The 15,967-nt window shown below is 36.3% G+C and overlaps 1 protein-coding gene across 1 annotated transcript in view; it reads right to left on the reverse strand.

Annotated features, from left to right (window-relative positions):
- The window catches only part of KLHL31 (kelch like family member 31), a 35,382-nt gene that overhangs the window by 4,724 nt on the left and 14,691 nt on the right, over positions 1-15,967 (reverse strand). The window contains exon 2 of the mRNA XM_077162087.1: positions 1,296-2,500. Within this exon, the coding sequence (XP_077018202.1) occupies positions 1,296-2,467 (1,172 nt within the window). The 5' untranslated portion in view covers positions 2,468-2,500. The remainder of the gene's footprint in view (positions 1-1,295; positions 2,501-15,967) is intronic.

Below are 15,967 nucleotides of genomic sequence, written 5' to 3' on the forward strand. Positions count from 1 at the left end.
GAGATACCTGACAGGAGGCTATGGACTGAGCTGGAGGCTATGCTGACCTAGAGCCTGGCTGTTTCTCAGCGAGTAAAAATGCGTGACACTTGGAATGGGCAAGGGAGGCATTTGGTGAGCTCCACTTCCATCCCCCACTTTCCTGGAGACCACTTAGTTAATCCCGGCCACTTGGAGAAGAGCCCACAGAGTTTGGCTTTCCAATCTCCTTCTCTGCACATTCAAATATCCATTGCCCCATTATGTCCAAGAGTGTCAACAAAAAGCTTAACTTTTGATGGATTCTCTATTCTCCAGAGCTTAATAAGTAAGATTTTTCCTTTAGGAATTTATTTTTACTGCTCAGTATTCCAGTTATTATAAACACTGAAATCAGTACTACAAGAACAGTGATTTGAATACTAACAAGTGAGTTATCAGCAGGAGGAGCAAGTTACACTATATCCATGCTTTCCTGTTTTCATAGTTCAGAAGTATTGTAAAGACAGAACTCACTCCTTCAGTTTGTTGTTTATCTTTGTCCTGTTTAACCTCCAAATAAAAACCAAGAGTTAACTCCTGGGATTCTTTGAAATAACACAAATATATTATGAAATAAAACAAAATATTTTGTCATGATACATTGTATAAGTTCTCACATCTTGTTTAATTAGTTACGTTTGACTTTATGCTATACCATGATACAAGCATGACTTTTTGAGTGTTTCACTTATATGGAAGTTTAATTTTTATCACAAATATAGAAAAATGATATAGCTTTTGAGTTCCATTTTTTGAAGGATTCTTTCTATATGCATAAAAAAATCAACAGTTTCTAAGCTCTTCAGTCATCAAATAAAGTTAATTAGCTGCCACATTTTTTATTATCTCATCCTATATACCAATTATCAATCTGACCATAGTGAATGGCAGCCACATATAAGAAATTTGGCATTATTTTTATCTTTACCACTTAGCGTTAAAAATTAAATTTCAGAAAGGCAGTATTGCGAAGAGCCCCTGACTAGAAATGAGAAAACATGAATTGCCAGTTATTAGTGGTACAACTTCTCTGAGTGTCTGGTTTCTCATAAGTAAAATCAGAACAATCCGATCTTTCCAGCCTACCTCACAGGCTTGTCTCAGAAATCTAGAGTACATATGTCAATTCATTTTATTTATGGTAAAATGCTATACACATGTAAGATGGCATTATTATTTATTTAGAGTCCATTAGCTGAAATAATAGGACTCCTATGACAGATTATTTCCCCATAATATGGAACCATTTCAGTTCCTAATAAAGAATCAAGTACCTGCAGAAATTGCTGACTGCATGCTTAGCTTGATTTCGTGCATCATTCTGGTCTTCACCACCAGCTACATAAAGAAATCCATCCATCACAGCTACACACTGATTAAAACTTTTGGCTGGCATCTCTGTAAGCTTGCTCCATCCATTTTCAGGGTCTCTGTACAAGATATCCCTACTAAGGGACTTCTCAGTTAGTCCTGGGCGTCCCCCTACAGTGACTAGGACTCGGCAGCCCCCTCGGATTCTCGTGCGCCTAGACTGTAACGTGTTTTGATGATATGGAAGTAAGTGATAGTTCATAGCATCTACGAGAAGTTTGTGACACTCTGCATCCTGCATCATTCTTGGTACAGACTGAACATAATTAACCAGGTCTTGTGCAGAAATGGTACCAAAGCGAATATTGCTCAAAAGATCTGCAGCGTATTTCACTCTCTTTTGGTCAAATTCTAGCCATTTCATTGCAAACTGGAATGCTACTATTTCAGAAGGCAACTGTAAATCATCATCTATGAGAAGTTCATTGATCTGCTCAAATGTAAGTTTCATAAACTGATCTGATTCTGCAAATTCAAGGAAGTTGTCCCGGATAAATTTCTGAGTGGCTGCTTTCGCGTTTTTCAGGGAGTATGTTTCAGCAATGTTAGCAACATACATGCAGTTCTCAACACTCATCTCCCGAATCAGAAAGTCACTGCACATCTTTACAAGAGTATGGATCTGAAGATAAACAGCAGCAGAAATAATGCTTCCTATTGTATACAAGGAGAGAGTTAGCTTTCCAGTGTAGGCATATGCAATCACAGTGGCCAGGCCAGGTGGTGAGATATCATTGAGATCAACCCTTTGAATAGATGGGTCCTTTTTTAGGATGTTGTAAAAATACTCACTGCATGAAGCCATCACTGACTTGTGAACATCAAAGGATTTGGTTTTGGTGCCAATGACTAAATCACAAAGGAAGTTCTCTTGCCGCATTTTACTTAAACCTTCCAAGAGGTTAGGGCCATAAGAAGCATCTGTTAATTCAGAAGAAATGCAGCTAATGCCATTGCCTCCCTCTAGGAGTCCATTCAAAGCATTTAGTTTGTTTAGAGGGCTGTCTTCTACAATTATAGTCATCTCATTTATATCTCCTTTGTTCTTTTTGACAGTCTTCTTTTTGGGTGCCATGATGGCAAACTCACTGTCACAGGCAAGAGCTTGCTGGAAAAAGAAAAGGCATAGTTTTATTTTAGTTGTGCTTTGGGCTTTCAAATCCTACATTGAAAAACTTTCTTTTTTTTATAAGATAAAGTTTTTTTAGTGGCATAAAGTGGACTAGCCCTCAAAAATAGATTTAAAGACTTGTATTAAACTAAACACATTTTTCACAGTTTAGCATTCAGCATTGAAGACAATTCTAGAAAGATTTACATTGTTAAATAAGATTTCTCATTGGTTGTATTGCCAAGTAATTGTTATGCTGTGGAAATGCTCAAATTTTCTCTGATTCACCTGTGTCGTAATTAGAAAGTAGTACTTAAACATCGTTTGAAAGACTTGGTTTAATCTCGTGAAAAAGTGAATTACAACCACTCAATAAAATACTAAAATTCAGAAGTCCATGTAAAATGTAGAAAATATTAGAGAAGGTGACTTTATTCTCATTAGCAATAAAAGCTATTATATCTTAACTTATTTAACTAGAATTTAGACAGACTCATATGATTAGCACTATAGGGTTTTGCCAGAGGATTTAAAAGAAAAGATTCTATATTCTGTATGGAGAGACTGATATTAGTCCAGTGAAATTCTAGTTACTATCTTCATAAGAATTTTTTTCTATTTGGAACCTAAGATGATTTCACTGTTCAATTGAAGGAATAACTATGAAAAACTTCACAATTTTATTTAAAATAAAAGGACAGCAAAGAAAGGACTTGTCTTATCAAATTAAAACAAAGCACAGAAATAAAAAAAGTGTGATATTGGACCAAGAATAGAAAAAAAATCACTGTGTTAAAATAAATGATAGAAACCCATATAAGTATATATACAGGATAAATGTGACACTTAAAAATCAATGGGTGAGGATTTTTAAAGATCACATTGGTTCAATTGGTTTTCTACTTTGCATATTCACTAATATAACCTCCAAATGAACTAATTATCTTAAGGAGACACACACCACACACACAAACTCATAGAAAAATTAGAACGAACTAGAATTTTCTTTTTAATAATCTTCCTGTAGAAAAGGCAATCTTAAGGACCTCCAAAATGCAGGAGCTGTTAAGGAAAAAATTAAAAGATCTGAATATAGAAAATAATAAAAACCTGAACAAAATATCAATGATTTAAAAGATAGTTTAATAGTCTATTGTGAAATCAAATATTTCACATACACACATATACACATATAACAGGAAAAAGATTAATTGCCATGATCTTTAAAGAGCTCCTACAATTCAGTAAGAAAAAGACAATCCATTTAAGAAACAGAAAGATCAAATTCTTGCCTGCCATACAGGAGACCCGGGTTTGATTCCTGCAATCTGCCCATGCCAAAAACAACCCAAAAAACCCACAAAAAACCCAAACAAACAAACCTAGAAAGATCAGGTCACAAAAGATAAAATACTAAATAGCCACTAAATATATATATATATATTTAAAACCTAAGCTTAATAATCAGGAAACTGTCAACTGAAACCAGAGATCCTTTTTTTCTCTCAGTTTTGTTCATCAGATGGTTACAATTTTTTTTAAAATTCATATTAAATGTTGGTGAGGTACTTTCCAAACATTATTGGTGGATTATAATTGATACAGACTTTTAGATGATCATTTGGAAGAGCCTATCAAAAATAAAAATTATTGGGTGGTGCAATGGTGGCTCAGTGGCACAATTCTCGCCTGCCATGTCAGAAACCCAGGTTTAATTCCTGGAGCCTGCCCATGCCAAAAAAAAAATATTATTTACCCTTTGATGCTGAAATTCTAATCTAGAAATATGTCTTTTAGAAACACTCTTATGTCCATATTTTATATAAGGATGCCCTCATATTAAGGACAGTAACAACTTTCCCATTATCAATGCTGTAAATATTTGAAGATATTTGAAATCTATATGAAGTATGGGTTTCACTCCATAATGTAGCTTTGAGTGGCTCTAAAATGAAACATAGACTTGAAATATATTTACATTTACTAAATATACACATAGCCCTTAAATATCGTGTAGACTGGATTCTCTTATAGCCTCAAAAAAATTGAGCATAAGCATGAGAAGATGCTATATCATTAGATCTTTATTATGATTTGTGGTAGTAAGGTTCAGGCGTCACCTTGGCCAGGTGAAGGTGCCTAGTGTTGTTGCTGTGGACATGAGCCAATGGCATGTGAAGCTCATCTCTTGCTGATTACATCTGCAGTCAGCTAGGAGGTGTGCCTACTGCAATGAATGATGTTTGATTTAATTGGCTGGAAGTTTAAATGAGACAGCTCAACCTAGCACAGCCAGGCAGTTCAACTTACCTCATCTTAGTACTTGCAGCTCAGCCCAGGCCTTTGGAGATGCAAAAAGGAATTTTACCCCGGGGAAAGTTGTTGGAACTCAGAGGCCTGGAAGAAGGCCAGCAGAGATCGCCCTGTGCCTTCCATGTAAGAAAGAACCTCAGTTGTAAGTTAGCTGCCTTTCCTCTGAAGAACTGTACATTTTTAACTAAATAAATCCCCTTTTATTAAAAGCCAATCCATCTCTGGTGTGTTGCATTCTGGCAGCTAGCAAACTAGAACATTATTATTATTACTATTATGTGGGTTTACAGAGCAATCATATATAAAATGCAGGATTCTAACACACCACGCCACCACCAACATCCTACATTTCTAACAACTGATGATTATAACACATCTTTACAACTGTACTATTAATTAAAGTTCTTAGTTTAAATTAGCGCTCACTGTATAGTGTAGTTCCATGAATTTAAAATTTCTTTATGCTATTAGCATATATATAATCTAACATTTCCCCTTTTAATCATTTTCAGATATATATTTCAGTGCCGTTAATCGCATTCACAGTGTTGTGCTATCTTCACCATCATTCATGGGATAATATTTGTCTTTTTCTTTCTGGCATTTCATTCAACAGACTGTCATCAGGATTCATTCACCTAGTTGCAAACCTTACAACTGCATTCCTTCTTGCAGTCCATTGTATGTATATACCACAATTCAGCCTTCCATTCCTCAGTGGTTTCCTTAGGCCATCTCCGTCTGTTGCACTGCCACCATAAACAGCAGTGTGCAAATGTATATTCAAGTCCCCACTCTCAGTTCCTCCAGGTATATACCTAGCAACAGTGAATAGGTGGATCTCTTTCTCCACATTTTCTCCAGTACTTATTTGTCTCTGTTCATTTTTGAACAGTTTTATTCACACATCATACAATCTAAGTAAAAAATTAGTGGTTCCTGGTACAATTATATAGCCATGACTTTGCCACCAGTCTATGTGAAGACATTTCCTTTTCTTCTGCAAAGAATCCCATAGCCCTCCCTCATACCCACCACTTGTTGACATTTAGTTTTGCCATAATGCCTTTGTTACATTCAGTGCAAGCATATTACAATGTCACTGTTGACAATAGACCCTAGCTTATATTGATTGTGTTTTTTTCCTGTATACCATCCCATTTTCAACACCTTGCAATATTGACATTCATTTGTTCTCTCTCATGCAAAAAACATTCTTATAGTTGTACTTTTAATCACCATCATTGTCCACTCTAAGCATTCTAAGCTAAACCATCTCAGTCTTTATCCTCTGTCTTTACTTCTGGTGTCATATGGGCCCCCAGCCCTTCTCTCATAATCATATTCACATTCAGCTTTATTCAGTGTACTTATGTTATTGTGCTACCATCAGATTTTATTGTGCTATCCATTTCTGAATTTTTACAATCAGGTTTATTGCATATTTTGTAGTCCTTCAACACAAAATGCCCAACCTCTACTCTCTTTCTATCTCCTGATAACCTATGTTCTTAACTTTAACTCTCAAAGTTCACTCATTAATGTTAGTTCATACTAGTGAGACCATACAGTTTTTCCTTTTGTTTATGACTAATTTTATTCAGCATAATGTCCTGAAGGTTCATCCATTTTTTACATGCCTCGTGACTTTATTCTGTCTTACAGCTGCGTAATATTCCATTGTATGTATATACCACAGCTTGTTAAGTCACTCATCCATTGATATACATTTGTTTCCATCTTTTGGCAATGGTAAATAATGCTGCTATAAAGACCAGTGTGCAAATGTCCATTTGTGTCCTTGCCTTCAGTTCCTCTGAATACATGCCTCGTAATGGGATTGCTGGATCACATGGCAATTCTATACTTAGTTTCCTGAGAACTGCCAAACTGCCTTCATTTTATATTCCCATCAACAGCTGGTAATTGTGCCTCTTTCTCCACATCTTCTTCAACACTTGTTTTCTATTTTCTTTGATAATGGACATTTTAGTGTGTGAGGTGAAATATCTATTGTGGTTTTGATTTGGATTTCCCTAATAGCCTGTGAAATTGAGCATCTTTTCATATGCCTTTTAGCCATTTGTATTTTTCTCTTCTGTTCATGTCTTTTGCCCATTTTTAAATTGGGTCATTTGTCTTTTTGTTGAGTTGTAGAATCTCTTTATATATTCTTGATATTAAACCCTTATTTGATATGTGGTTTCCAAATATTGTCTCCAATTGCATTTAGGCTGCCTTTTTACTTTCTTGGCAAAGTTATTTGATGCACAAAGGTGTTTAATTTAGAGGAGATCACATTTATCTATTTCTTTTTTCACTAGAACACCACCTCTTATCACAAGATTTATGAGATGTTTCCCTACATTTTTTCTAAAATTTTCATGGTCTTAACTCTAATGTTTATGTCTTTGATCAATTTTGAGTTAATTTTGTATAGGGTGTGAGATATGGATCCTCTTTCACTCTTTTGCTATGGATATCCAGTTTTCCAAACATCTTTTATTGAAGAGGATGTTCTTTTCTATTTGGGTTGGCTTGACCATCTTATCAAAGATCAATTGTCCATAGATGAGGGGGTCTGCTTCAGAACACTTAATTATATTCCATTGGTCAATTTATCCCTTTTTATACTAGTACCATGCTGTTTTGACCACTGTAGTTTTGTATTTATGCTTTAAAGTCAGGTAGTGTGAGAACTCCAACTTTATTTTTCTTTCTCAAGATATTTTTAGCTTTGGGGGCACAGCACCCTTCCAAATAAATTTATTTGTTTTTATATTTCTGCAAAGTAAGGTGGTATTTTAATTGGTATTGCATTAAATCTATAAATCAATTTGGGTAGAACTAACATCTTAACTATATTTAGTCTTCTGATCCATGAACACAGTATGCCCTTCCATTTATTTAGGTCTTCATGATTTCTTTTAGTAATTTCTTATAGTTTTCTGTGTATAGGTCTTTTGTATCCTTAGTTAAATTTACTTCTAAATATTTTATTCTTTTGTTTGCTATTGTAAATGGAATTTTGTTCTTGATTTTCTCCTCAGATTTCTCATCACTAGTGTATAGAAACACTACAGTTTTTTGGTATTGATCTTGTACCCTGCCACTTTGCTATACTCATTTATTAGCTCTAGTAGCTTTGCTATAGATTTTTTTGGATTTTTGACATTTAGTATCACCTCATCTGCAAACAGTGAGATTTTTACTTCTTTCTTTCCAATTTGGATGCCTTTTATTTCTTTTTCTTGTCTAATTCCTCTGGCAGGAACTTCCAGCATAATGTTAAATAACAATAGTGACAGTGGGCATCCTGTCTTGTTCCTGATCTTAGAGGGAAAGCTTTCATTCTTTCCCCATTGAGGATGATGTGAGCTGTGGGTTTTCATATATTCCCTTTATTATGTTGAGGAAATTCCCTTCTATTCCTATCTTTTGAAGTGTTTTCATCAAGAAAGAACGTTGAATTTTGTCAAATGCCTTTTCTGCATCAATCAAGATGATCATATGGTTTTTCTGCTTTGACTTATTAATATGGTGAATTACATTAATTGATTTCCTTGTGTTGAACCAGTCCTGCATGCCTGGAATAAATCCCACTTAATCATGGTGTATAATTCCTTTAATGTACTGCTAGATTTGATTTGCAAGCATTTTGCTAAGAATTTTTGCATCTATATTCATTAAAGAGATTGGTTTGTAATTTTTTTCATCTAGTATCTTTGTCTGGCTTTGGTATTAGGGTAATATTGGCATCATAGAATGAGTTAGGTAGCTTTCCCTCCTCTTCAAATTTTTTGAAAAGTTTGAGCAGATTGTTACTAATTCTTTCTTGAATACTTTGTAGAATTCATATATGAAGCCACCTGGTCCTGGACTTTTCTCTTTGGGGAGCTTCTTTTTCTAAAATATTTTTATTGACAAGTCTTCACACACATACATTCTATACATTGTTTATAGCCAATGGCTTACAATATCATCACATAATTGTTCATTCATCACCATGATCATTTTTTAGAACATTTGCATCACTCCAGAAAAATAAACAGGAAGAAAAAAGAGAAAACCCATATATACCATACCCTTTACCCCTCCCTCTCTTTGACTACTTGTGTTTCCATCTAGCCAATTCATTTTTTTCATTATCTTCCTATTATTTGCTGTTTTTCTTTTTTTCCCTCGTGGGCAGGCACCAGAAACTGAACCTGGGTCTCTGACGTGGCAGGCGAGAATTCTGCCAGTGAGCCACCATCACACCTATCTATTTATTTTTTATCCATATTTTTTTACTCATCAGTCCATACACTGGATAAAAGGAGCATCAGACATAAAGTTTTCTCAATCCTACAGTCACATTGTAAAAACTATATCTTTATACACAATTGCATTCAAGAATCAAGGCTACTGGAACATAGCTCAATAGTGTAAGGTACTTCTTTTGGGAGCTTCTTGATGACTGATTCAATCTCTTTACTTGTGACTGGTTTGTCAAGGTCATCTATTTCCCCTTGAGTCAATGCTGATTATTCATGCCTTTCTTAAGAAATTGTTGATTTTATCTGTTTTGTCTAGTTTATTAGAATATAGTTGCTCATAGTATTTTCTCATTATCTCCTTTATTTCTGCAAGGTCAGTGGGTTTGTCCCCTCTTCCATTTCTGATTTTATTTATTTGCATCCTCTATCCCTTTTTTTTTTCTCAGTATAGCTAAGGATCCATCGATTTTACTGATTTTCTCAAAGAACCAACTTCTGGTTTTGTTAATTTTCTCTATTGTTTTCATACTCTCAAATTCATTATTTCTGCTCTAATCTTCATTTATTTCTTTCCTTTTGTTTGCTTTAGGGTTAGTTGCCTGTTCTTTCTCTAGTTCTCCCAGGTAAACAGTTAATTCCTCAAGTTTTTGCTCTTTCTGCTTTTTTTAGTATAGGCTTTTAGGGCAATAAATTTCCCTCTCAGCACCACCTGTGCTGCATCCCATAAATTTTGATATGTTGTGTTTTTATTTTCATTTCCCTTGAGATATTTATTGATTTATCTTGTACCTTCATCCTTGTCCTACTGGTTGTTTAAGACTGTGTTGCTGAGCTTCCATATATTTGTGAATTTGTTTGCCCTCTCCCTGGTATTGATTTCTAACATCACTCCATTATGAGTTGAGAAAGTGTTTTCTATAATTTCAATCTTTAAAAATTTATTGAGACTTGCTTTATGACCCAGCATATAGTCTAATCCTTGATAATCAGCCATGAGCACTTGAGAAAAATGTGTATCCTGCTGTTGTGGGGTGTAATGTTCTGTAAATGTCTTTTAAATCTAATTCATTTATTGTATTATTCAAATTCTCTGTTTCCTTATTGATCCTCTGTCTAGATGTTCTATCCATAGATGAGAGTGGGGAATTAAGGTTTCCAACTTCTATTGTAGATGTGTCTACTTCTCCCTTCAGTGTTTGCCTCATGTATGTTGGGGCGCTCTAGCTTGGTGTATAAAAAATATTTGTGATTGTTATGTCTTCTTGCAGCATTGTTCCTTTTAGTAATATATAGTGTCCTTCTTTGTTTCTTTTATTTGTTTTACATTTGAAGTCTAATTTGTTGGATATCATTATAGCTACCCCTGCTCTTTTCTGATTGTTGTTTGCATTAAATACCTTTTTCCAACCTTTCACTTTCAATCTCTTTTTGTCCTTGGATCTAATGTGAGTCTCCTGTAGACAGCATATAGATAGGTCCTGTTTTTTAATCCATCCTGACAGTCTATGTCTTTTGATTGGGGAGTTTAATCCATTAACATTTAATATTATTACTGTAATAGCAGTACTTTCTTCTACCATTTTGTATTTTGGATTTTATATGTCATATTTTTTTATTTTTTCATTTTGCCTTTACTGACATTCTTCATTTCTACACTGTTTTCCAGACCTCTATCTTCTGTCTTTTCCTATGTGCCTGTAGTGCTCCCTTTAGTATCTCTTGTAGAGCCAGTCTCTTAGTCACACACTCTCCCAGTGACTGTCTGAAAATATTTTAAGCTCCCTGTCATTTTTGAAGGACAGTTTTGCTGGGTGTAGAATTCTTGGTTGGCAGTTTTCTCTTTCAGCATTTTAAGTATATCATACCAGTGCCTTACCTCCATGGTTTCTGCCAAAAAAGCCACATATAGTCTTACTAAGCTTCCCTTATTTGTGATGTACTGTTTACTCTTTCTGCTTTCAAAATTCTCTTTGTCTTTGACATATGAAAGTCTAATTAGTAAATGTCTTAGAGTAATTCTATTTGGATCTATTCTGTTTTGGGTATGCTGGACTTCTTGGATCTGTAATTTTATGTCTTTCTTAAAAGGAGTGAAATTTTCAGTGATTGTTTCTTCCATTATTCTTTCTGCCCCTTTTCCATTCTCTACTCCTTATGAGACATCCACAACATGTATATTTGTGAGTTTCTTGTTGTCATTCAATTCCCTGAGACCCTGCTCATGTTCTTCCATTCTTTTCCCTAACTTTTCTTTTGTGTGTAGGATTTCAGATATCTTCTCGTTCACCAATCCTTTCTTCTGCATGTTCAAATCTTCTGTTGTAGGTCTCCATTGTGCTTTTCACCTCTTCTATTGTGCCTCTTATTCCCATAATTTCTGTGATTTGTTTTTTCAAATTTTCAAGTTCTTCTTTATGTTTCCTGACTGTCTTCTTTATATCCTTCATCTCTTTTGCCATATCTTCCCTCAACTTGTTGATCTGATTTTTGATGTGATTTTGCATATCTGTTCAAACATTCTGAATTTGCTGTTTCAACTCCAGTATCATTTGAAATGTTGGTTTGTTCCTTTGACTGGCCATATCTTTGATTTTCCTGGTATGACTTGTTATTTTTTGCTGGCATCTAGGCATTTGATTTCCTTATTTAGTTTATTCTGGAGGTCATTTCCACTCCTTTACCTAGTGTGCTAGTTTGAAAGGATTTATGAACCCTAGAAAAGCCATGATTTAATCCTAAACAATCTTATGGGAGCAACTGTTTCTCATAATCCCTATTCAGCACTGTAGGTTGGAAACTTGATTGGGTTATCTCCATGAAGATGTGACTTACTCAATGTGGGTATAAAACTTGATTAGACAGAGATGTGACTCCACTCATTTGGGTGGGTCTTGATTAGTGTACTGGAATCCTATAAAAGAGGAAATATTTTAGAGAAAGGTTCAGAAGCAGAGAACAATAAGAGAGAAAACAGGGAGATTCAGAGAGTGCAGAGAAGAATGACAGAGTCACAAGAAAGCTACAGCAGAGAATGCCACAAAACCATGAAGCAGAGCATCCACCAGCCAATGGCCTTTAGAGATGAGGAGGGAGAATGCCTCCCAGGGAGCTGGAGAGGAAGCTAGAAGATGATGCTGTGTTCGCCATGTGCTCTTCTAGCTGAGAGAGAAACCCTGACTGTGTTCGCCAATTGCCCTTCCATTTGAGAGAGAAATCTTGAACTTCACAGGCCTTCTTGAATCAACGTGTCTTTCCCTAGATGCCTTACATTGGACATTTCTATAGACTTGCTGTAATTGGGACATTTCCACAGCCTAAAAACTGTTAACTTGCAACTTATTAAATTCCCCTTTTTAAAAGCCATTCCATTTCTGGTATATTGCATTCCAGCAGCTAGCAAATTAGAACACCTAGGATTTTCATGTCAGTTGGTTTTCTTCTCTATCTGTTCTTTGACATTTAATCAACTTTTTCTAGACCTCTAGCATAGGTTCTGTTTAACTGATCAGAATTTTTCGACTCTTGTTTTTCTGGTTCTTGCCCTGCCTATATAGACCCTTTTTATGAGGAGGGTCTCCTCAGATATGATTAACCCTCAGTCAGATATTCCCAGACCAGATTATGTCAGGAAGAGATGGTAGTCAGTATCAATTTATATGGGGTTGAAACTCAGCAGGTTGTCATATTTTCCTATGAAGCCTCTAGTCTCTGTACTTTTCCTATCCTGCCCGGCATATGCTGCTTGTCTGCCCACAGTTTCCCACCAGTTTAAAGTGATTCTGTGCCTTTAATTTCAGCAACCCCTCCCTGCCAGTGATGTGGTTGAGAAAGAGGCTGAGGTAGAGGGTGGGCTTAGTTTGCTTCTGTTTTTCAGCCCCTGAGGCCTGAATTCCATGAAAGAATGTTGCCACCTGAGCTGGGACCCATCCTCCTTTTCTTGGGGAAGATATACCCTTTATGGAATTGTCTCCATTCATCTATTTACTTTGTCTCTCAGACATGCCTTAATTCTGCCCTTGCCTGGGGCAGTGCTGAAGCCTGAGAGTATTGGCAGTTAGTTCTGTCTAATGAGTTGTTAAGAAGTAAAAAAAAAAAAAAAAATCAGAATTAGATCCTAGCTTCCCAGGTTTGCCAATCAAGAGCCAGAGTTGATACATGGCTCCATTTGTCCCCAGGCTCTATGTTCCCCCTTTTCTTGGGATCCAGCCCTTTTCCAATATTTTATGCTGTCCAACTCTAAAGGCCTCTATTATACTTTTTCCCATCAGCCTCATCTCCTCTCTGCCAGGGTAAAAACTCCTGGTTCCTTTAGTTCTTATTCTAGGTTTATCTGTGCATAGGGTCTATTTTCAGCAGTCCAATTTTGTTAATTAATTCTGTAATTTCAGCTTGGTTGAGCTAGCTTCCTTACTACTAGTAGATGCTCTCCTTTCCCCTCAGGGAACCAGCCTGCTGTGCCTGTTGGGGAAGGACCCTTGCCTCCATGATTTGGGAGACTTACAGTTCTGTGTGGGACCTCAGCTGTTCCACCTGTTCCAGACTAGTATATGATGTATGTCTGGTCACTGATGTCCACGCAACAGTTGTTCCATACATTCCTGGCTATTTAATAGCTGCTCTGAAGGATAAACCAAATTTCACATCTCATTATGCCACCATCTTTCCCTGTCTCCTTATCTCTTGAGCAATTTTAAGATCTTTTTTTTTTAAAGGCTTCGTTCGGTATATCCACAGTCTCATCTACTTCATTGATTTTTCTGGATTTTTATCCTCTTCCTTTGGATGGACTGTCATTTCCTGTTTCTTTGTATGTTTTGTACTCTTTGATGGACACTGTACATTTTAATGTTTTAAAACATTATTCCTGGGAATTACTCCCTAAGATGTCTTTTTTGGGGTTTTGTAGTGAGCTGATGATGATAAGAGAGAGATTTTCTTGAGCTTTGGCTCTTCTATCAGGAAGGTCTGCCAGAGATAAAGGCAGTGTGCAGGCTTTTCCCTATCTTTCTGTGCCTGTGGCTTGTCCTGGCCTTTGGGTTGTTAGTTGTTTGGAGTTCCCTTGTTTATAGAATTTTATTGTTCACTCTGTCTTCCAGGATACAGCTCTCTCTCTCTCCCAGGTGTTTGAAGCCTTTGTCCCAGCCTGTCTGCCTCTATAGCTTTGTTTGTTTACATTCCTTGTATTGTCTCATGCTGTTTTTACCTGTAGTGCAAATTCTGGGAGAAGGGACCTTTAGGAGAGGACCTTCCCAAGTTAGTCTTTCCAGTCAGTACAAAGCTGGAGACTCATGTATTGACTTCAGAGACTGACTCCAAAGTGCTCCATGGAGGGGATCATGAAGGGTTCCATAAGCTGCTCCAACTGCTTCCTGAACCTGAGCTTTCCTGGCCTGCCAAGTATGTGCAACCCTGAAGAAATGCTGTGTCTTTGAATCTCTACCACCTCCATCCTGTCAGGGAATGTTTGAAACAAAGGTTGCTGCTTCCTTTGTCCAGGGCTCTAGCTGCCCTCAGAGTTGGGACCCAGTCACACAGATTTGCTAATCAAAAGCTATGATCAGGGTGGTGTGATGGTGGCTCAGTGGCAGAATTTTCACCTGCCATGCCAGAGACCCAGGTTCGATTCTGTCCATGCCAAAAAACAACCAACCAAACAAACAAAAACTGTGATCAGTGATCAGCCACACCCACCCCTGTTCTTGGGAAAAAGGTTTTTTATATCCCTGTCACCAGTAGCTAGCCAGGGACTAGACTCCATAATGGACCCCACAGTCTTCTTCTGGCCTCTGGGATTTCCAAATAGTTGTTTCTAACAGTTCCTGTCTTTTTAATAGCTGTTTTGGTAGAAGGACCAAGTCCCATAGCTTCCCACTCTGCCATCTTCCCTTGAAATCACTGGATCTTTAAATTGATTTGATTTACAGCATGGTAGCATTGACTTTTTTTGGTGAAATTACTGCTGTTGCTAGTCCTTTTTTTAAAATTATGCAATAAATATGTGTAATTTAACATTTTACAATTTTTATGCAACATTCCAGGTAATTGTATATACTTATATAAATTTATACCTGCATGTATTTGAACAGCTGGTAAAACAACACTCTGCAGCATGTGGCGGGGTGGGGTGGGGGGGTGGAAGCACTGATTTGTAATATGCCAGTACATATGGTGCTGATTTCAATCTATCAACTGTTTAACAACTAGCTTGCTACATTCCTGAGAATTTAATGGCTCTTGTGAGCCAATATAAGACATCTTCAGCTTACCACTATGTGACTGTTTATTTGAAAACAAGTTTAGAGTATGTTATTCATAAATCTGTTCTCTACATCTAGCAGTAACTCAGGTATAGCGTTCCATATCAGTAAATGCATAAATTTACTTCATTCTCTATGACCTGGTATTGGCATAACATATGACATGGTAAACCTTAGTAAGGATGTGTAATAATTTATTCAACTATTCCCCTACAGATAGACATCTGGGTATTTAGGTGTTTTACAGTTTGTGTGGCATGTATATGCTAAATCTTGCCATGTATTTCATCCTGAGGGGTAAAACTAGGCTTTAATTCTTCTTGAAAGATCCTTAATTTAAATACCGGAATATGTATTTTAAAAATTCCATAACTCTTCTATTGTTTGTGTCCCTATTTCCTTTAATGTAGAAGAAGAGCAGCATTTAGGTAGAAAACAGAGAAATTCTGATTCTTTGCCAGGGCTTTAAACTTCCTCATTAAGCTCAAATTGTCAAATTCACATTGACAAAACTGTAGCATATTTTCCCTCCTTTATTCTTTTTTGAAAACTATGCAAAAATCTTGTGAAGTAGACTTTAAGTTAACCATGATTTTAAATTTTAAATGCATTTTATTTGTGGACTTATGTGTTGT

This window comes from Tamandua tetradactyla, chromosome 5 (assembly GCF_023851605.1).
Source record: "Tamandua tetradactyla isolate mTamTet1 chromosome 5, mTamTet1.pri, whole genome shotgun sequence".
Lineage (NCBI taxonomy): Eukaryota > Metazoa > Chordata > Mammalia > Pilosa > Myrmecophagidae > Tamandua > Tamandua tetradactyla.